The sequence below is a fragment of the Ambystoma mexicanum genome, chromosome 11 (genome assembly GCF_040938575.1).
Source record: "Ambystoma mexicanum isolate Mex_15411 chromosome 11, UKY_AmexF1_1, whole genome shotgun sequence".
In the NCBI taxonomy this organism is placed as follows: Eukaryota; Metazoa; Chordata; class Amphibia; order Caudata; family Ambystomatidae; genus Ambystoma; species Ambystoma mexicanum.
Genome location: NC_090934.1, coordinates 1,313,158,464 through 1,313,179,987, shown reverse-complemented (window position 1 = coordinate 1,313,179,987; position 21,524 = coordinate 1,313,158,464). Strand labels below are relative to the sequence as shown.

The 21,524-nt window shown below is 49.3% G+C and overlaps 1 protein-coding gene across 2 annotated transcripts in view; it reads right to left on the bottom strand.

The window, feature by feature from the left end:
• DMXL2 (Dmx like 2) overlaps positions 1-21,524 on the bottom strand; it is a 2,950,233-nt gene that overhangs the window by 88,942 nt on the left and 2,839,767 nt on the right. For both annotated transcript variants that reach the window (XM_069624807.1, XM_069624808.1), the window contains one exon: positions 21,162-21,239. In XM_069624807.1, the coding sequence (XP_069480908.1) occupies positions 21,162-21,239 (78 nt within the window). The remainder of the gene's footprint in view (positions 1-21,161; positions 21,240-21,524) is intronic.

Genomic DNA, 21,524 nt, shown 5'->3' with positions numbered 1-21,524 from the left:
GACCGAAACTTCCTGTTGGATGGCCCAGAACTCGAGCTGCATCGCCTCCCTGCACAGAGTTAGTGACCCTGCACCCCCCCTTTTTGTTGAGGTAGTGCATGGCCACCGTGTTGTCCGTTAGAATCAGGACACTCTTTCCTCGCACAGTCGGCAGAAAAGCCTTCAGGGCAAGCCTGACGGCTCTCAGCTCCAAAAGATTGATATGGAGTCTGGACTCCGACGGAGACCAACGACCGCTGTCAACTCGTTGGCTTGAGCTCCCCATCCCGTGAGGGATGCGTCCGTCACGATCATCACCTCTGGCCAGGGCAGCCAAAATGAGGCCCCCTTCATCAGATTGCCTTCGATGGCCCACCACAGAAGGTCCTGGGTGACCGAGGGCGGCACCTGAACAGGGTCCGACAGCCTGCCGGAGGACTGAGAACACTGGAGCTTGAGTGCCCACTGCAAAGATCTCATCCGCAGACGAGCCTCTGGCACCAGAAGAATGCAGGATGCCATGAGGCCGAGCAGTCTCAAGAACTCGGACGCTGGGAGATTCTGGGCAAGTTGAGACTTGTGCACCATCTGCTGAATGTGAAGAGCCCTCACCTGGGGAGGAAAACACTGCCCCAGGGACGTATCGAGCACTGCTCCGATGTACTGGAGCCACTGCGTTGGTGTCAAATGGGACTTCTTTAAATTGAGGGAGAAGCCCAGCTTGTGAAGGGAGTGGCAGGTGACGGACAGATGATCCAGGACTTGCTCGGAAGAGCACCCCCTGATCAACCAATAGTCCAGATAGGGGTAGACGTGAATCCCCCCTTTCCTGAGATGCGCTGCCACCACCACCATGAGCTTGGTGAAAATCCTCGGGCGGAGGTCAATCCAAACGGCAGGACCCGAAACTGAAAGTGCGAGTCGCCAACCGCGAACCTCAGGTACTTCTTGTGCTTGGGATGGATCGGCACATGGAAGTAAGCATCCTTGAGGTCGAGAGACACCAACCAGTCCTGAAGTCGAAGGGCCTGGAGGACTTGAGAGAGAGTAACCATCTTGAACTTGTCCTTCCTGAGGAGTTTGTTCAAACCGCGCAAGTCCATGATGGGTCTCAATCCCCCGTCTTTCTTCGAAATAAAAAAATAAGGGCAATACCATCCCTTGTTCCTCTCCGCTACAGGCACCAATTCTATGGCGCCTTTCTCCAGCAGGGCTTGAATTGCCTGCGCAGGGAGCGGATCCGGATTCTTCAAAGAGAGGTTCCGAGGTGGATTGTCGTGAGGCCTCTGCCGAAAAGGAAGACAGTAGCCGTGGGTTATGATCTCCAGAACCCACACATCTGAAGTAATGGCTCGCCACTCTACAAGATGCTGCGCCAGCCTTCCCCCAACCGGCGAACCATGGGACCTGGCCTCATGACTGAGTGGTAGCGGCTGCAGCGTTGCCTGAGGGCAAAGAGGCAACTGCCCGAGCGGCCTTGGCACCTCGAGTACCCTTGTTTCCACCTCTGGCACTCTTACGGTGGGCCTCTTTGACTGCTAGCTCCTCTCGCTTTACTGAGGATGAGTAATAGCGAAAGGAACCTCCCCTCCCTCCATTGCTGTCCCCTATGACGAAACGGCAGAGGTTGGCGAACTGCAGCGCCCAAAGACTTCGCTGCAGCTTTGGAGATCTGCCACCTCTCACGGCTCTCGTCAGCCTTGCTGCCAAAAGATGTTCACCGTCAAAGGGCATTTTGAGAAGCCGGGACTGCACATCAGGAGCAAACCCAGACTTCCGCAACCAAGCAAACCTGCGTATTACGGTTATCGCCGCCATGGACCGGCTGACACAATCTCCCATGTCCAAACCCGACTGAACGGCCTCACACATGGCATCCTTGCCATCCTGAACCATAGAAAGGAAACCATCCCGTTCGTTCCCTTCGGGAATACGTTCAGCCGCTAATGCAACACAGTTCCAGAGAGTGTGTGTGAAACGAGACAAGGCACATATGGAGTTGGCCGCCTGAAGCGCCATACCTCCTGAAGAAAACACTTTCTTCGCCCAGCCGTCAAATCGTTTGTCGTCCCTATCCGGAGGGATGGTAGGATACGACGCCTGCTTTGCCGGGGCTGTAGCCGCCTGCACCACCAAACTCTCCGGAGTGGGGTGCCTGGACAAGTATAAGGGGTCGCTACTGGCTGGACGGTATTTTCGTGACAAAGACTTGCCCACTGCCGGGAGACTCTCCGGAGCAGTCCAAGCCGCCGCCACCCTTCTCTGCAGAGCCATATGAAATAGCAAAACCGGGTCAGTGGGGGGACCAAGATCAAGAATGTCCGTGAGATCATCCTGAACGAACTCCCCTGGGGGAGCTGACCAACCCAAGTACTCGGTGCCCCGAGACATAAGGCGCCGATATGAAAAATCGGCATGAGTGCCAGGCTCCAACCTATAAAACTCCACCTCCGGAGAGGTGTTCAGTCCACTGGCATCATGCAGTGACTGCCTCAGGTCATCAAACTGGCTTTGGCCCGAGATAAGCTCATCAGGTACCGGAACCGGAACCAAGCCGTCATCAGAGCCTTCACCACCCTCTGAAATGTACTCCAGGCGCGGAGAGGAAGACATCTCGGGACCAAAGCAGTGCCTGGCCTTAGCTAGAGCCTTTCTAGGGGCTAACCCCGTGCCACGGGGGCCCTCCGACACCACCGCCTCGAAAAGCGCCGAGGGCGCCGAACGAGTCGGCGCCGACAGAAACGGCGTCGACGTCGAGCAAATCGGCATCGACGTCAGCTGCACCGCTGCCGTCAACACAGGCCTCAAAGCCGGAGCTCCGAGCGTGTCTCTCGACGACCTAGGCGCCGACAGCATCGACGTCCCCCTCGGAGGCGGAGCCTCGAGAGAAATCGTTGACGACCTCGCGCCACAGGCATTGACGTCTTCTTTGAAGACGGCACAGGATCACACGGTCTCGAGCGCGTTGAGGACCGGGACCTGGAACGGGCATGGCGAGAACGGCTACCCTTGTCCGAGCGGGACTTCTCCCGTGAGCCGTGCCGACCACCCGAGCCCGAAGGCGTACGAGCGGTGTCTCTCGACTGGTGCTGACTGACCCCACTCAGGGTCAAGAATCAAGATTCGCTAGCATCTGCTTCCCGAAGGAAGCCCATTCCTCCGGTGTCGCTTGCATGGAGGGATAAGCGACCTGCCAATAGGCGGAGTCCTCGGAAGAGGACGGGGAAGGCGACCGATGCCGGCGCTTCCTGGCATGCCTCGAAGAGGCGGAGGAGTGGCAAGACCGACTCCTGGAAGGAGACCCACTGGACTTCCCACGATGACGAGGAGAGTCACCCCTCGAGTCATCCGTCGAAAGCCCCGCAGACCTCGACTTCCGGGGCTTAAACACCCAACCTACCGACAGCTTCTTCTTGCGTTCCCGCAAGGCCTTTGCCGTGAGCAACTGGCAGTCGACACAGTCGTCCGTATCGTGGGCCTGCGCGAGGCACCAGAGGCAGGCGTTGTGCGAGTCCGTGACCGAAATCTTGAACCCACAGTCCCCGCATTTCTTGAAGTCCGGACGCAGGGTTGAAGACGAAGTAGACATCGCCACGAACAGGTCTTCACAAAAAACCGAACAGGTTCAACGAACCGAGAAGAAAACAGCAAACTCCAAAGAGTCGAGGCGTACCAAGATTCACAAAGCGAACACGTTTGCGGAAAAAACAGAACTGAGGCTATGGGCGTTATGCGTCCTACTTATCACATCGGGTGACGTCGTCCATCGGAGGAGGTCCTCGGGGACGGTGCATCAACGTCATCGACGCAGGACGCAGACGCCGAACATTTTCCGAAGCAGCACAGCTGTGGACATTACCTGTCATAGATATGGAATACGTCGGAGGACCCAATCCCCTCGAAAACACTTTTGGATTCAGCAAGCTAAAAATATTTTCTCTGTTGCTAAGTACGATGATGTCAACGTCCAGGACCCTCTTGTTACGCTCACCTGGTATCCACAGGGACGCCACGCAGCCGGGTTACTCGCTGGTATGTTTCTCAGCTTTGCCCTGATGTGGTCTGCGGGGAAGGTTCTGCCTGAAAATACAGGAGGACTGTGTTCAAGACTGACCGACTGGGGTAAGTATCCTCCCTCCACCCCCGTATGATTTCAGTCCCTCTGGCGCCCTCTCCTCACCTTGTGGTAGGATTAGGCGTGCTCTCCGTGCTGCCTTCTTTGCAGGGGCGCGTTGTCTTTCATGGTTGAGTGCGGGACAGTTACTTCACTGACGCCGGCCCGTTTGATATTGTTCAGGTAGGTCTTATTGCTGTTCTTTAGTTTTGTTACTATCCTGCATGCCTTTCTTTGTTTAAAATATCTCTTTTTTTCTCCCTTAGGTATGCAGAGCTTCAGCGCGGTGAACTGGCTTGGTTGTGCCCCGCTGGTAAATGATGGTGCATTAAGAGCGCTATGATGCGGTAAGTAAGCGCTATGCGCAGCGCTGCAAAGTCTTGTCTTTGTTAACCTGTGTTTTCCTTCCTTGTACGTTGCGGCGTTCTTCAGTGCAAGTGGAATGTCCGGAGTGGTGCCAGCCGAGAGGCGACCAGCCAGGTAAGCCTTTTGAGCAGTTCGTAATTTGTAAATGTCTCTACTGCTTTCTTTAACGTTGCCTCTAGCTTCCTCTTTCAGGTCGTTCTGTCCGGGAGGCATGCAGATTCAAGGAAGCTGTTCTCAGTAGCTGGAAGGGTTTAAAGATGAAGACTGCAGGTAAGATGCTGCTGCTAATGATGTTCCTTTTGTCTCCTTGCAGGTTCTGCTTCTCTGAGGTTCGAGGGAATAGCTGGACACGGTGAGCCTCACGCTGCAAAGTAACGTGAAGCGTTTTGTCTTGCTCGGGTGTGGTTTAAATAGCCCCAACAAAATAGTCCAGGTAAAGTAGTCCCTAGGCTACCACACCCAAAACACTAGGAACCAAGCTATGTGGCTTCCTCCATGTTGGCTGACAATACAATAAAGTAGTTCCCAAGCACATTGTTTTTCATGGTGTATGAGCCTGGCGCCATAGGCGCAAGGACTGGCCCCATGAGGGCTTTTGAAGAGGATGCCAGGCTCTAGAGGCCCAAGTCCTGACTCAACCTGGCCAATGGGTTTGCCAGAGGGGGTTTTGGGCGAGGGTCGTGACACCTCTCCCATGAGACTGATAAGATGGACTCTGCCGACCAGGAAAGCCATCGCACCTAGCCCCTCAAGCCAGGGCCTTGAGCTATCTGGAGTACCTGGTTAGGATTCGTAGCCTGGCCCCTAGTTCCAACCCATACCCAAGTAGCCGATTGGGGACACTGCATATGCTGACCAGAATCCAATCTCTCCCATTCCAGTTCCCAGTAACAGTGCCTTCCTTCAATCCTACGAAGAAAAATCAATATGTGACGCCTGTGAGTTGCCACTTGTCACCACCAAACTAATCTTCATGCAGCAGCATTTCTGATGGGCAGACCCCAGACCAAAGCCCAGCATTTACATCTGGAGAACCCACGCTCCACAGCACAGTATTTTCCCAGAAGAGATATGTGAGCTAGAACCTAACAGTACCATCCAAGAGTCCACTTATCCATCGGCATTGGTGGAGTGGCAGGTAAGTCCCTTGCAGGCAACATACACAGAGCTACGCTAAGGGGACTTCCACCTGATCCCAAAATGACCATGGGCAATTTAAAGAAAACGAGGTGCAGCGACAGTGCCAAAAAGATCTGAATAACATGGTAAACTAATCAAAACAATTGAAAGGGAGAGTCGATGAGAATACCCAATTTCAAGCCTCATCATTGAGTTGGATATGCACGTAGCTCTAGAAAAAGCTCACAGATACAGGGTCACGTAGGTTAGTAATGAGGAGCTGGCAGAGAATCAGATGCCAGGAAGAGAAGAGGCCTGAGCCATATTAGTAAAACTGTTTGACATGTAGGGCTGATCTCTGCAGGTTGTAGCAGCTGCAATCTCTGCAAAAGCTGAATGAGCTGAAATGTCAGACAGTCAAGAAGCTTGACAAAGCTGAGTAAGCCCCAAGAGAGCGGAAATGCTGAGAGAACCAAGAGAGGACCGATAGAGAAAAGAGCCTCCTGAGAGAAAAAAAAGAGCCCCTCAAAATGAATAAAAGAGCCCCCGCTCCCGTGAGAGGAAAAAAGAGCCACCCCCGAAGAGGAAAAAAAAAAGAGCCCCCCCAAGAAGAAAAAAAAGCACCCTGAGGAAAAAAAAAGAGCCCCTCCGAGAGAATAAAAAGAGCCCCTCCGAGAGAATAAAAAGAACCGCCCCCCAAGAGGGAAAAAAGAGCCACCCTTTAAGATGGCTTTACAACAGTCTCTCCAGAAAGTCCATCTCTACTGGAACACAAGTGTACCTCTATGCTGTAATGTGCACTATTGAATACTCGATCCCTCGTTGCCCATGCGGTGGACTGCTAGGACCTCCTTGTCCAGGTGGAGCTTGACTTTCTCTACATCACTGAGACTTGGCTTAGGGAGTCATCTGGCCCTGCCATTATCCAGGCTCTCCCCGACGGGTATGTCATTGTACATGCTGACCGCACCGTCCCCACTCTTGGGGGGGGGGGGGAGTCGCTCTGATCTATAAAAGCACCCATAGAACTACTAGTTTAGTCCTGAAGCACTCACTGAAAATGGAATGTATTCTCACCCGGAAGCTACATTTCTCCTACCTACACCTTCACAGCACTACTAGTTAATCGCCCCCTGGTAATGATACCGCTTTTTATATTGACTTTCCTGCATTCGTGCTGGAACTACTTGTAAAATATCCTAACCTTGTTAGGCTAGGTGACTTAAATCTTCCCACAAATCAGGTGTCCATAAAATCTGTCACAAAGTTCCTTGCGCTTATGGCAGATTTAGGTCTCCCCCAGGGGGTTTGACCTCCACCCAAAAGGGCAGCAAAATACTGGATTTTATTTTCTCAGCACCCATGTCCCTTACTATAGCCATCCCAGTCCCTCTACTTTGGTCTGACCACTTTATGGTCCCTTTACTCACTGTCACAAAAACTCTTCCCTCTGTGCCTAAGAAACCTGTGATTCTTAAACGCAGCTGGACCAGAGTACAAAAACCTGAACTGTATTGCTCACTACAAAATCAGTGCAACAGTAACACAATCTGTACCTTATCCACACTGGAAGTAGCCTTCCTAAATACTGTGAACTTCTTGGTCCTGCTTAAACAGTGTAAACAGCAAAGCCATCCCCCTGAACCATGGTTTTCACAAGACCTAAAGGAAAGCAAACTGCTGCATGCAAGCAGAAAGGAAATGGCGCCAAAACCACCTGCCTAAATGTAAGTCAATCTATCATAATATGTGTGCCTTATATCATAGCAATATAATAAATGCCAAACGTATCTACTTTGGGCAGACGGTCGAGAAGGCCATAAACAAACTTAAGGCCCTTTTTAATCTTGTCCAATCTTTATCCACCCCCAAAGCTGGACACAATGTGGCCCCTCCCTCCCAAGAGCTTTTTAGTGCCATCTCTACTTTCATTGTGGAAAAAATTGCCGCCATCCGCAACACTATTAAAGCCGACTCTCAGTCCACTCTGAAGCCCCCAGTGGTGACCACACCTCTCTCCACTACAGGTTCTTGGTCCACCATCCCCCACTTCTCTAATACAGATGTGTCATCCGCTATTCTAAGATTAAAGTCTGCTTCGCCGGAGGACGCTATACCTCTGGCCCTTCTGCAGGAATCCTCCCCGGACATAATCAACTCCATCACCTCGGCCGTCAACATCTCCTTTGCGACGGGGGTGATACCCAATTCTCTTAAACACGCCCTGGTCATCCCTTTACTAAAAAAGCCATCTCTCGAACCCTGAGGTGCTGGCCAACTATCGTCCGATCTCTCTCCTCCCCTTCCTGATGAAAGGGAGGCGCTGGTGTCCCCCCTTCTTTCTGCCTTTCTGGAGTCCTCCCACTTCCTTGACCCTTTTCAATCTGGATTCCAACCTGGCAGAGGCACCGAGTCAGTAGTTAATTCTGTCATGGATGACCTGCAGCGCCTTGCCGATCAGGGCGGTGTCGGAGCGGTCCTGCTATTAGATCTGTCGGTTGGCCTTCGACAGCGTCGATCATGCCCTGCTCATCTCCTGGCTCTCGGAGGCAGGGATGGATGGCCTAGTGCTAAAATGGTTCACTGGGTTCCTGGCAGACCGATCACAATCTGTGTCCCTCCCTCCATTCCGTTCGGCCCCGGTTCATTTATCTTGCGGCGTCCCTCGGGTATCGGCCCTGTCCCCCATTTTATTTAATATCTATATACGAATTATCTTGCTCCTTATTGCCTCTCATCGGTTCCGCTTTTACTCCTATGCGGATGAGACACAGATTCTGGTTCTTCTCGATCTAACCAAAACCTAAACAGCCTCTCGCCTCAGGCGGTGCCTTGAGGACTTAGGCATTTGGATGTCACAGAACTGGCTGAAAGTAAACGCCAGCAAGACTGAGGTTCTTGTGGTAGGCACATTCAATCCTTCTGAACCACTGATTGTTGGCCCCCCTCCCTGTTCCAGTACCATCAGTATGCAATCTTGGTGTGCGGGTCTCAGCGGCCCTGACTATGGGCGAACAGGTCAGCGCGGTATGTAAATCCGGTCACTTCAAGCTTAGGGTCCTTCGTAAGGTCCTTCCGTGTATCCCGGTCAGCAACCAGGCTGTCAGGAATCGTGGGTGGAAATTGTGGAACTACTGGAGACACTAATATCCTTTGTGTCTCTCCGCTCTAGTCCTCACCCAACATGGCGGAGTCTCTTATAAATTCCGACTCCTCCCCCTTGCCGGTGCGTTGTATCTGTGTTTACCTTCTACGGCGCTTCGTGTATTCTTTGAGATTCGTTTCGCTCTCGTTCTTCATGGACTATTCTGTGTTTGTTGAATCCCGCTTTTGAAATACTCTTTCCGAGCACACTGCTCGCTCCTGCTCACCTTTGCCTTTCATTCGCTCTCTTACTGTCTTGCTGCATTTCTTTCAAGTTTGTTTACTTTCTTTACTCTGGCGTACTTCTGCCATTCTTTACTCCATTGACCCACTCTCGAGATCGTTAATCTCCGCGGCGCTACGCGACTCCTCCTACTTATTTACCATCTCTGAATTCCGGCTTCTGGCCGTTCTTACTATCTCTTACTTTACTTGGTATATATTGCCTTTTGCGTTCCTACGCTTATTTATCTTCCTGTTTCTGGATCATAGCCTTTTTCTGTACTTGCTCGATTCTGCATTTTGACTCAAGTATTTCTTTCCAGTAGCCTCTTCGTTCGGTGTTCTTGTTTATTCCTGGGGTTGCCCTTTCTTGCTCTAATTCGGACTGTATCTTTGGTGTTACATCTTCTCTTTCTCTTCTCTTCATCACCCATCTTCTGTATCCCCTTTCCTTTCCATCTCTTTCTATCTGTTGTACCTCCTATTGGCATTTGCTATCAACCCTCAGAAATACTTACCCCTGTAATACTTACCACGGCTGCTGTCGGAGTTTGGCAAATCAACCTCAGCGGGGAACAGTTCACTCAGTACTTTAGTCTCCGGACTATCTTCACAAACCACTCCTGCATACTAGATCTTCAGGGTTTTTTCTGCCTTCCGGCTTTTTCCCTGGAATTTGGGACTGGCCCCCCGGAGTTCCCTGCGGGCAGATTCCCATCTCTGTCAGGGTGGCCTCCGGGGGGGGCCACACCTTATTTACACGAGCAGAGATCAGAAAACCTAAGGACAAGGCACAAAACAAGAAGAAGAGCCGCCAGAAGGCGGAAATCGCTTCCAAGGACATATCTTCTGAAGACTCAGGTGAGGAGAAGGGTGAGGTAGAGCTGAAGTCTGACACAGGCTCCCGTGGTTGCTGCCCTGGTGCTGAGTGTGCTAGATTACTGTAATTCGCTCTATTTAGCTCAACCTGCCTACCTGATAGGACGGTTTCAGCTCCTACAGAACGCTGTGGCACGTTCCATCCTCCTTTTGGTGCCCACATGACACGGTTACTGCGCTCAGCGTATTCTCAGCGTATTCTGTTTAAATCTATGTGCATGGTGCACAGGGCCTTTTATGGCATTGTTGCTGAATATTTGCAGGCCAAGTTTACTCGGTATCTACCGACCCGCGCTCTCCGCTCCCAAGGGTCCTGCTGTCTATTGGTACCTCGGTTTTGATCTGGTTGCAAAGGCGGCCGTGAGTTCTCAGTGGCTGCGGCCAAGGAATGGAATAATCTGCCCCTTTCCTTGCGCAAGACCCCTGACCATTTCACTTTCCAGCGAAACCTGAAAGCATTACTATTTTAATTTGTCACTCCGGCTCGGTTGGCTTTACTGCTCCCTTCTCTCGCCTAGCACCATGATACCTTCGAGTGAGCGTGCGCTTTATAAAACTCTATTACATTACATAACAAACACCCACCCCACCCCTGCGAAAAATCACTGAGGGAAAAAAGTGCACCCCCCCGAGAGAAAAAAAAAAGAGGGCCCCCCCCGAGAGGAAAAAAAGAGGACCCTCCCAAGAGAAAAAAAGAGCCCACACGAGAGAAAAAAAAAGAGCCCCCACAAGAGAAAAAAAGAGCCCCCACAAGAGAAAAAAAGAGCCCCCACAAGAGAAAAAAAAGAGCCCCCACAAGAGAAAAAAAAGAGCCCCCCACAAGAGAAAAAAAAGAGCCCCCCACAAGAGAAAAAAAGAGCCCCCTGGAGAGAAAAAAAAGATGTCCCAAGAGAATAAAGAGGCACTGAAAGAAAAAAAGGCCACAGAGAATAAAGGAAACCTCCAAAAAGAACAAAAAAAGCCTGAATGATATATGATATGGTATTTACAACGTGCCTATACAGGGACACAGCGAGTCAGCGGCATACAGTGAAGTGTGCCGCTGCAAGTTAAGTAGGGGGTGGGGGTGGGAGCAAGGGCCAAGTCGGAAATGTTCAGGGGACAAAAGACCAAAGGTTATTTTGGGTAAAATAACATTCAGTCTTTTCTCCCTTGAATATTTCCGTCACAGGCTTGTAACCCCAATTCAGAATAAAGAGGCCCCAAGAGAATAAAGAGGCACCAAAAGAAAAAAAAGGCCTGAGAGAACCAACAGACAGACCTAAGAGAAGCAACAGACCCGTGAGAAGTGACAGGCCCAAAAAAGCAGAAAGCAGAGCGCCATGAGAAGGCTATAGCGCTGGGAAGGCCGAGAGACCTGCCTACTGAATGTTGTTCAGGAGGGCAGAGGGTGAGATGATTTGTGGGAGGAGGGAAAATGTTTGTAGCGTATGGAAAGGAGAGGGTGGGAGAGCGACTAAACAAGAGTGGTTATGCATGTTTGAATGTATGGATCAGTGTCTCTTGGGTGGGGGGAGCAGGACAGCTTCCCAAGGGTGGTCGGGGGGTGAAACCAGTAGTGTGCTATTTCCACTTTTGAATCAGTCTTTTTGATGCACAACCTTTATAAAGTGGAAGTATCAAGTAGAATCATGTCCCTGAGACTGCGTTTAGAGAGTCCTGAGCAGCATGAGTGGGAAGCACAAAGAGACTGACATAAGGATGCAATTCTCAAAAAAACAGCATTGGGGTCATGGCTTGGCTGGAGCCCAATGAAGACTGGAATCTCTCGAGCTCTGCAGCACCCTGTTTCGATGTGATGCACTTCCTAGACCCAGCGGAGCAGTCGGAAAGGTCTGTGACCCTCTTGCCGCTCCGGTTGACTGGAAAGCTGCCGTAATGGACTTTTGCTGAGCGTTTGTTTGACAGGCGCGAGGCCCGACTCACAAATAGCAGGCGCAGCCTAGTCCTTCCTGAGGCGGAGTGTAGCTGAGGGCCGACAGTTTATGGTCCCTGGGAGCCGATATTGAACTTGTGTCTTGTGACCATTGCCTGCCGAGGACCACAAGAGCGCAGATAAAGGAGCGCAGCATTAGGTTGAGGAGGCTATCACCGCGCAGCAGTGGCGCTGGCTGGCCCCTACCCCTGGGCCCCTTCTCATTATATTTCTCAACGGCACGCCCAGGATCGAGAACCTCATTTTGATTGATTCCCCTCACCCCAAGGCCACGATAACAATCTCAATCTCGTTTCAGCTTGCTAAGAACTTTATGCTTAATTTAATGGCACTTAAGTTTATTTCCCTGAATGTCCAGGGCCTTCACTGCTCCATGAAGCAGCTTAGCGTACTGACCAAACTGACTCTGCTCAGTGCAGATATCACCTTGTTCAAGAAACGCACCTCATTAGGTGGGACTGGATGAGATCTGCATGGTTCCCTTACCAATTATTTGCCTCGTTACCTGACAAGAAGGTCAGTGTTGTCATTCTGGTATGAAGGTTAGTTTCCTTCTTTAAGCTAGGGATACTTCAGGACCCTGGGGGTTATTATATTGGCATTATTATGGAAATAGCGGGGAGTACTCCAACACTGTTCTCAATCTATGGGCCAAACCAACATCAGGACAAGTTTTATGCAGACTTGTTTCCAAAGGTGGTCCACTTCCAGAGGGAGGATTTGATTATGGTGGGGACTGGAATGTGACACTTGATGGCAACCTAGATAGATCTTGAGGCTGTTCTTCGATGGGTTTGTGCCATTCCCCCTCCCTGGTCCAAGCTATGGAAGACTGCAACTGGTTGATGCTTGGCAGCACCTCTAACCAACGGAAAGGGGTTATTTCGTTTTCTCACATGTGTATAGTTCATATTCTGGTTGGATTATTTGTTGCTCTCACACACTCTCCTGCCACAGCTGTTGGGAGTCCATAACTAAATTAACTTTGGTTTCTGATCATTCTCCAGTCTAGGTGCGAATATCATGGGATCCCCGCCAACCGCATAAAACATATCGGTGGGGGACGAATGACTCCCTTTTTTGTGACCCGGTTTTCCATGCAGTCATCAAGGCCCAAATCTCCCAGTTTCCTGAGAACTGTAGGGCAGGGATGGCTTTTGAAAACGTTTGGGAGGCCTTTAAACCTACCATTAGAGGTGGACTTATTGCCCAAGGCTCTCAGAGAAAGAAAGTTCTAGGGGCCCACCAGGCCAATATTGAAGGGAAGATTCAGGACTTGGCGACCCAATACAAACAGCGGGGCTCTAGAGGGGTGTACAGACAGCCACAGATGGGCCAGAGCCGAAATGAAAGCGCTCTGGGCTTCCAAGATTTCCTATCAACTGCTTCAGCCTAGACATCATTATTCTAGTACCTCAAATAACACTTTGCATCCATTAGCTTATTAGCTGAGAGCACACCATGCTCTTACCATTTGCTCACTTACGGATAATGCTGAGATAGAGCACACGTCTGAGGTGAACACATTTCCTCAATAGGCTTCACAATTTCACAGTTCACGATTCCTAAATCTCATCAGAAAGCGGGTGTTCCCTTCCCCTATCTTTGCCTTGGCATCCCTCTGTCGGGTTTACATTTGCCACAGTTCACATTTCAACAAAAAGTAATTCTAGACCCATTAGGTTCTTCCTTTATTCTATGTCCGGGTCTCAGGCCCCAGTCAGGTTTTCTCGTAAGCCCCCAGTCAGGCTTCGCACAGTTTGAGATCATCACAATATATGCCCAGACATCCCTCAGTCGGGTTCAGGTCTGCCGCCACAATGTGTCAAAACCTCTACAATATATCAAGGACTTTCCATTGTACAAGGGATTTGGCTTGACCCTTCTATGATGTAATGCTTGAACTAAAATATGGCACTGGTGTGCGGTGCATTCTGGGGGTACTCCAAGCCATAATGGATATTTACTCCATGTCTCAGTGAAAGCTGCCCCTGTACACAGATGTTCAGCATGGTTACCAGTGTTTCACTGGAAAAACATGTTTTCAACGTTATTCGTTGCTTATGTTGGTCTGCATGGCTCATCCAAGGACATGGTGCTTGCAGAAGCTGGGATCTGCAGATGCAGGCTGGTACCAGATAACGTTATGGGCAATGTCAAGGTTGAGGGCGAGTTATAGAGTTGTTTTCCTGGTTGTTTTGAGAAAGGGAAGGGCTCTGCTCCTTGGGGTTACCGTCCGTCGACCCGGCCGAAGACTAACAGCCATCAACACGTGAGTACTTATGCCAGAAGGTTTGAGAAAATGCCACCGCGCCTTGTGGAGGGCATGTAATGCGGTGCTCTGGAAAGGTCAGGCAGAAAGCAAAGGCCTCAGTCGGAGGGGGGACGCTTCGCTCCAAACCTGTGGGTTGCTGTGCTCTGTGCCAGGCTGTTTCCAAAGTCTTCCAGGTGTGTGGGGGTGTGGGTGTGGGTGTGTGTGTGATTGCCTTGCCTACCTGTGTTTAAAGGATTTGCTCTGCAGTGTGCGGGTGATAAAAAGATATATGTCCGTCCTTGCAATTTTGGCAGCAAAACATTATTGAGTAGGGGCAAAACATTTGACCACCTTGACACCTCACGTCGGCCATCCCTATGGCCTATTGGTACTTGTTGTTTCTCTTGGTTCGGGAGCAGGGGCACCAGCCAGAGACCTTTGAATGAGCACCCAAGTGGTGCCGGACCACTCTATCTCTGGTGCCAGTTTCTCTCACAAGTTCCTCAAGGGTCTCCCTCTGCCGGGCTCGGACCCCTCTCACAAAGTTTGCAATCTTCAAAAAGGTTTTGTCCCAGAATGCACTATCAGGATTTTGCACCCACTTCTCAGCTCCCAAAAATGGCATTTGCCATTGGGAGCTGCAGGAGCTAAAATGGGATATTGTGGTAAGGTCAGTGTCTCTTTCGCTGACCCTCAGAGACCTGGGTCCACATGACTGGCCCAGGGGAGGAGTCTTACTGTGGGTACTGCCAGGCAACCCCAGCTGCCCCTGGTCTTGCCTTCTGGAGGTATAGCTCCCTCTCCACAGTGCCGTCTCTCCTGGACTCGCAGGGACAGTGTCAGGGCAGTTTTCTCCTCCTCCAGGTCTCCCAGGGTCTCTGACAGCTCTGGCTTCGTGCACCTTCCAGCATACCCTACTCGCTCAAAGTGTGCTTTCCTGCCCCGCCTTTTATACTCCCTGGGAGTGGTGGTTTAGTTCAGGTATCGCTGGTTGTAAAAGAAAGCCTGACTTCCGACTGTCCTCGTTAGTGGGACAAAATGTTGGTCGTACATAGGAGTCAATGGTCCAGGGATTCCTATCGGCAATCCTCATCCCTTCGTGTTGCTTCCTCTTCTTCGCTGTATATGAAAGACAGGGTGAATGAAGGGTATTCTGCGAAATGTAGGGAGTTGCAGATTTTGGAAGAAAGTTGGCTAAATAATTATTGAAAGGTTTGTCAGCATGAAAACAGGGATATGGGGTTTGTAGTGTTCCACTGAAGAGGAGGGAAGGTTGTTGTCAGAAAAGGGGGGAAAAGATGTGTCATAGTGGATAAAGAGGTTTTCTCCTACCTTTTCTTAAAGGGAAGTTCTTGGTAGGATGGGACTATTGTGGCAATATCCCATAAAGAAGGAGAGGATGTTCGGTAGGGGTGTATCGCCGAAAAGGGGATACCGTGTCTCACCGGAGGGCTTTCCTTCCACGGTCCCCAAGGGCCCCTTGCCCAGGTGATCCTCCCTTGCTTGCCCACGCCCAGGGTCAGCAACCAATCGCGATGGCCCACCCCTGGCCACCTGAACAAAGGATCCCCGGGTTCTACTAGTGGAAACACCCTCAGGTTTCTCACATGTGCCAGAGATATGTTACAGGACTATGGGTCAAATATTTTCAAATTGGTTTTGGCGAACTATATACACCCCAAAACAAGATTTAAATTGAATGGGTCCTGCTCTGACCCGATTCCCCTTGTCCAGAGGCACCCGCCTAAGCTTCCCCTTATCACATCTCGTCTTTGCTTTAATTATGAAACCCACTGCTATGCAGATTAGATCCAAAGCCCATATTGAGGGGGTACACATTGGTCCGACCCACCACAAGTTAGCTCTTTATGCGTTCAACTTGCTGTTTTTGTATACACAATCCAGCCACGTTCCTACTGTATATAGTCTCTGCCCTAAAATTATTTTGCGGTGTTCTCAGATTTAAATTAAACTACTCTTAATCACATATTTTGAATGTAACCGTGCCGGATAGGGTGGTAGAGGCCCTTAGGTCTCAATTTGATTTTCAGTGGAGCCACTATACATTGAAATACTTAGGGATTTGCTTTGCTAAAGCCAATTCACTTTCGTCTTCTTCTAGTAACGTCCCCGCCCTATCTAAACAAATTAAGGAAGACTTGACGAGATGGGCACGCCAAGAGATCTATCTCATGGCTTTGGAAAAATAAGACAGTCAAAATGTCCCTCCTAACTAAACTCTTATCTGATGCATGCCCTTCCTCTCATTTTCCCAGAAGGCGGCTCTGCAGGATTTACAGGCTAAGGTTCTACAGTTTAATTTGCCCCCCCAAGTTTCCCGGCGTTCCAGGTTGGCTGCCAAGTCCAATGGTGTGCTGTGGCTTCCCGACCTGGAACGGTACTATTATGCCGCCCAACTTTCCCCTTTTCTTGATTCCAGTGCTCTCACTGCTCAGAAACATTGGGTGGGGATTGAGAGGGAGGGTTTAGGGGCACCCCTTCACGGATAGTGCTGGATCCCCCAAAAATACAGCCGCTACTCCAGTTCCATATTGCCGGCCACCAAAGCTTCACTAATGATCTCGGATAGGGTGAATAGGAGATATTAATGGAGATATACTGTATCTACAATGCCCTCCCTGCTTACTCTGATTTTCCAAAATCCAGCATTTCCACAGGGCCTTGAGCGGAGGACCTTATCCCTATGGGCCACAGGGGGTCTGCAGAGAATTGGGCAATTATTTATAGATGGGCGGGCATTTCTCTTCCAAGAATGCCAACGGTCCTTTTTTCTTCCTGACGTATCTAAATATGCCTACATACATCTGCGATATTGGCTTGGGTCCCCTAAAATGACATTCGCAGGGAGCGGGGAAACCACTACATGTGAGGATCTTTTCTTGGGAGACCCCCTGCCTGGAAGATATCCACCCTGCAACTCCCTCCAACTCTTCATACAACTATCTCCAGATAGTACCTTTCTGTCTCCAACCTCCTAAATGAAACTCTCACTCCAACCTCCAACAACCTCCTTCCCACCTCTCCCATCAACCGGCCTCTCACTCACCAAACTCCTCCCAACACTTTCTGCTAGCTCCTCCAACACTCCACACTCTCTGGCTGAGCTAGCAGGATGTTATAGTCTTGTCTCTCCTTTTATGTGGTGCTTAAGAACATGGATTGCAATGGGTATTGTGAGCTGGGCTGCTCTGTGAACGTACCACGCTCCTGTTCATGTGGACTGGGGCATTGGCTTGAACTTATATTAAGCTCTGCTGCCATCTTGGATTTTACATATGCTCTGGGCATGTGTGAGGTCTTCTTCCAACCCCCTTGAAGAACTGGTGACAATTCCAGCTTTGAACTCGGCCCCCATGATCATTCAGCATGCAACTCAAAAGACTGGGTAATATTTGGTAACAGAAGGCAGTTTACTGTTTGAGTTCGAGGTAATGGCAATGCTAATCCCTGTGACAGGGGTGGGAGAATAATGTGTATTCTGTCCCTCACACAGATAATGCATGTAAGTTTGTGTTAGTTTGTTAAGGGTCATTTTGTATCCGCGCAGGCTCGGCATGTCTGACGTGGCGTTATGAATGTGTCATTCGACAGCTGTGCTGTTGGTTGCAACCTTGTTATCATAAAGGCAAAGGTCTGATTTCCAATTTTGGATGTTTGAATCTGGCTCTGGCCCAGGCATCCTCAGTGGACCTAAGTGCACAATCTGTTCTTGTACTGATGTGGTGAGCATGCACTCCACTGCGTTTTGTCATGTTGGAATCTTTCTCCAGAGCACTTCTTTGCATGACAATAGATACATCCCAGATAGAACATTTTGCTTTCAGTAGTTGGTCCAGTCCATCACCTCAATTATTTACCATCTGAATGATGGGAATAGTGGCTCTGATACCAATCAGGCAAAACTAAGAGGTCACAAGTATTGTGATAACCAATTTAAATAAAGAAAAAGCTGTAAAGTGTTTATTTGTCAACCCTATGAGAACTGTATATATGCTGGGTGACCATAAACTTTTATTAAAGTAAAAGGGGGTATTAAAATAAAAGGGTATTAGGAAAATGCCTCTCTGTCCCTGGTCTAAGAGATGTTTCCCCATCTAAAAGCACAACTTAAGGTCTGTCAATGTCAGAATGTCCAAAGCCAAACCGTCCCATGTTCAAAGTACGTTTCTGGCCCTCACACTCTTAAAATCAACTCCAAGGTGAAAAGGGAAAATGTCTTTGGCCTTTAGTAGTATAAAAATTGTCAAAATAGAAATGCGCAACTCCAATAGGAAAAGTTCCAAGAGGATATAGTTCCTAGTTCCGGAGGTCGATTCCCTTCACCTGGATTTCTCTTAATTCTGTTTCATATTCAAGAATATCAGCTCCTTGATCAATACCACAACTGGTATACAAAAACAACTTGGCTGTAATTCTTTACCTTGTTAGGATACCTGGTGTAATCTCCTACCAGGTTTTCTCTTCCCTTTAATATGTTCCCCACAGCCTTTTGCTAGTCTTGATGTATCCTTATCAGGACTTCCTTGGGTACTATATATTACACACTGTTCAACTTGACAATGCCTGGTATGTTTTCCTGCCACGGCTTTCTTATATGCACAAACTTGCAACTTGCATTCACCTGGTAGTCTCTCCTGCCAGGACTTCTTTAATATGCACACACTTGTAACCTGCATATGCCTGGCATTCTTTCCTGCCAGGGTTTTTCTTATATGCAGACTTATAACTTGAATTCAACTGTTATACTCTCCTGCCAGGGCTTTAATTATAGGCATATACCTGTAACTTGTATTCACCTGGTATACTTTCCTGCAAGGGCTTTTCTTATAGGCACACACTTGTAACATGCATTTTCCTGGTATACCCTCATGCCAGGACTTTCCTTATATGTATTCGTGCACCTCTTAATCTGCCTGGTATACTTTTCTGCCAGGACTTTTCTCATGTGTGAACTGCGCACATTTACAAATGTGATAGTTTCTTATCATAATTCTGTTCGGTCTTAAATCTGGTGTGCTTATTCAGCCAGGGCTTCTCTTATAGGAGTACTGCATACATTCACAAATGTGACCGTCTCTTATGCGTATTCCGTTTCGTCTTTTTTAGGTGTAATGCATACATTCACAAACGTGTCAGTCTCTTATGCAAATTCCATTTTGCCTTTTCCTTATGAGATATTCATTTGCTCGTTCTTCCTCGTGTATTCCATTTATGATTATTCAGTTTTGAGAGCGTTGCCTATGCGCCCTGGTGTCCCCGATTCCCTTGAGTGAACTCGCCGGTTCTTTCTGGCGTAAGTTGGTTGTTCTGCTGCGAGCCGGCAGCTGCCCTATGACGCTCCGCTCCCTTTCACTGTTTCTGCTTTCAGCTTCTCTGAGTCTTGTGGCTCCCTTTTGCCTATTCAGTGTCTTCCCTGGCTTACTTGAAGTGGAGGTTGCGTCCTACTACCAGTGAATGCCCAAAAGCCTTGCAACTGCTGTCCTCGCCACATACTCTCCTCGGCAATTTGCTTCCGGCTTCTGTGTCAGTGAGCCGGTTCGCTCCATGGACTTTGTACTAGCCCCACAGTATCTCGAACAGCACAGAGAAAAGCTGTGTTTTTCAGCCACCGTCTGCTTGTCATCTGCTTCACCCGTTTAAATTTCCCAGCCTCAGGTTTGTTCCTCCAACTACTTGAGCACAGCTTGTGCTCTGGACTTCCAGTGATCCTCCTTACTCGGTTCATCTCATTCGTCCCAGTATTCTTATGGTAATGGTAGTCTGTTTCTGATTGCTTATATTCAAAGTCTGGAAAAGTGTTCCCAATGATATTAAAAGGCATGTCAGTTCTTGATGACTTATATGTAGAGTTTACTAAGGCGTTTTCAGCATCCTTCCTAGGTGAGTGAGGGGAGGTATGGCAATATACCATCAAGGCATGGTGAATGGCAGGGATATCTTCAAATGAAAAAGGGGGATACCATGGGCCTCATTACGAGTTTGGTGATGGCTGTGCCGGTAAAACTGGCATGGCTGCGGCCAAACTTGTGAGATTACCGGCACTCGGCAATGGGGATGTACGGGGCATTCTGACCCCGGCGGACCCGGTCTGTCCCCATTGCCGCATGCCGGTATTCATTACTCCCCATTCCCATTGAGCCCCATACGGGGGCTCAATGGGAACGGGGCGGTCGGATGCACCGGCACCATGCATGAATGCTGCCGGTGAATCCGACGAGTTGTGCTTGTGGGTTCCGCTCTGCCCGCCAGGTCAGACCTGGCGGGCAGAAAGGCACCCACGAGCACAACTCGTAGTTTGCCGGTCCGGTAGTAACAGTGCCGGTAGCTTACCGGCGCCGTTACTACCAGACCGGCAAACTTATAATGAGGCCCCATGTCTCATCCGATGATGTCATCACCCCCTCCCGATGGCTGCCCCCCCCCCCTCATGTGATCCTACATAGCCAAACCTAGTGCCAGGATCAGCTATCGGAGGCCGTCCCCTGGCCACATGGAGCGAGGTTACCGCCGGGTAGTGGTGATACCATTGGATTCATCACACACTCCTTACAGTGCCCTCACTGTCCCTACAGTGTTGAAAAACAAATCACTTCCCTGACGGTCTGCCATTGTAACTAGCCCAGACTCCCCTCAACATATGGCATCCTCCAATAGGTCTGTCATGGAACTAGAATAGAGGGTGCTCCTGGATGCCCGGCCACTAAGTTCATGGCAACAATCTTATTTGTAGCTTTTTTTCTTCTAAAAACCGACGGCAACCCAAGGTTGCTTAGGGCAATAAGGCCCTCCTTGGTGGGCTGCACTGGCCAGTAACGGTCATTACCCTTAGGTGATGGCTTCGCTCGGGCAGGTATTTCAGTCTGGTGGGCGGTTACTGACTAGTATGGCCAGACACCTCAAGCTTTATAACCCTAGTAATGGAGGGTTTGAAGTTGCGTACTTGAAAGTACATTACATGTTGTCACATAAAAAGTGAAAATTATGGTTATACTGACAGCAGATAGCAATTAACTATGCACATGTGTTAATACTTCATGAACATGATCTTAGCTTCTATGGAACACATTGAACTGTAATAGCTACTGTGTTTCTACAATGGTGATCACTCAGACTTTTCTTTAACCTACCAGGTAATGTTTTGGATTGGATACAGTTTGGTTTACTTGCCAAATACTTAAAAATCCTTCACCGTCAGCAACTCCACACTGCAAAAAAATGCACAAAACACATTCAGTTTTGGCACGTTACACAATCATTGTTTTATTTTCAGCCCTATTATTTTGCTGAGAGGCTGTGTTGAAATGCTATTGCCAGTACAAAGGTTTTAAAAAAATGTTCCGAAAATTAATCTAAAACCATAATACATAAACGTGAATAAAGACGTCTGTAAGTAAATACCTAAACTGGCAATTTAAAAGGGAACATGTAACACATGATGTAATGTGAAGCTGTATAAAGCACAAAAATATAGTTTCAAACATTCAGTTACT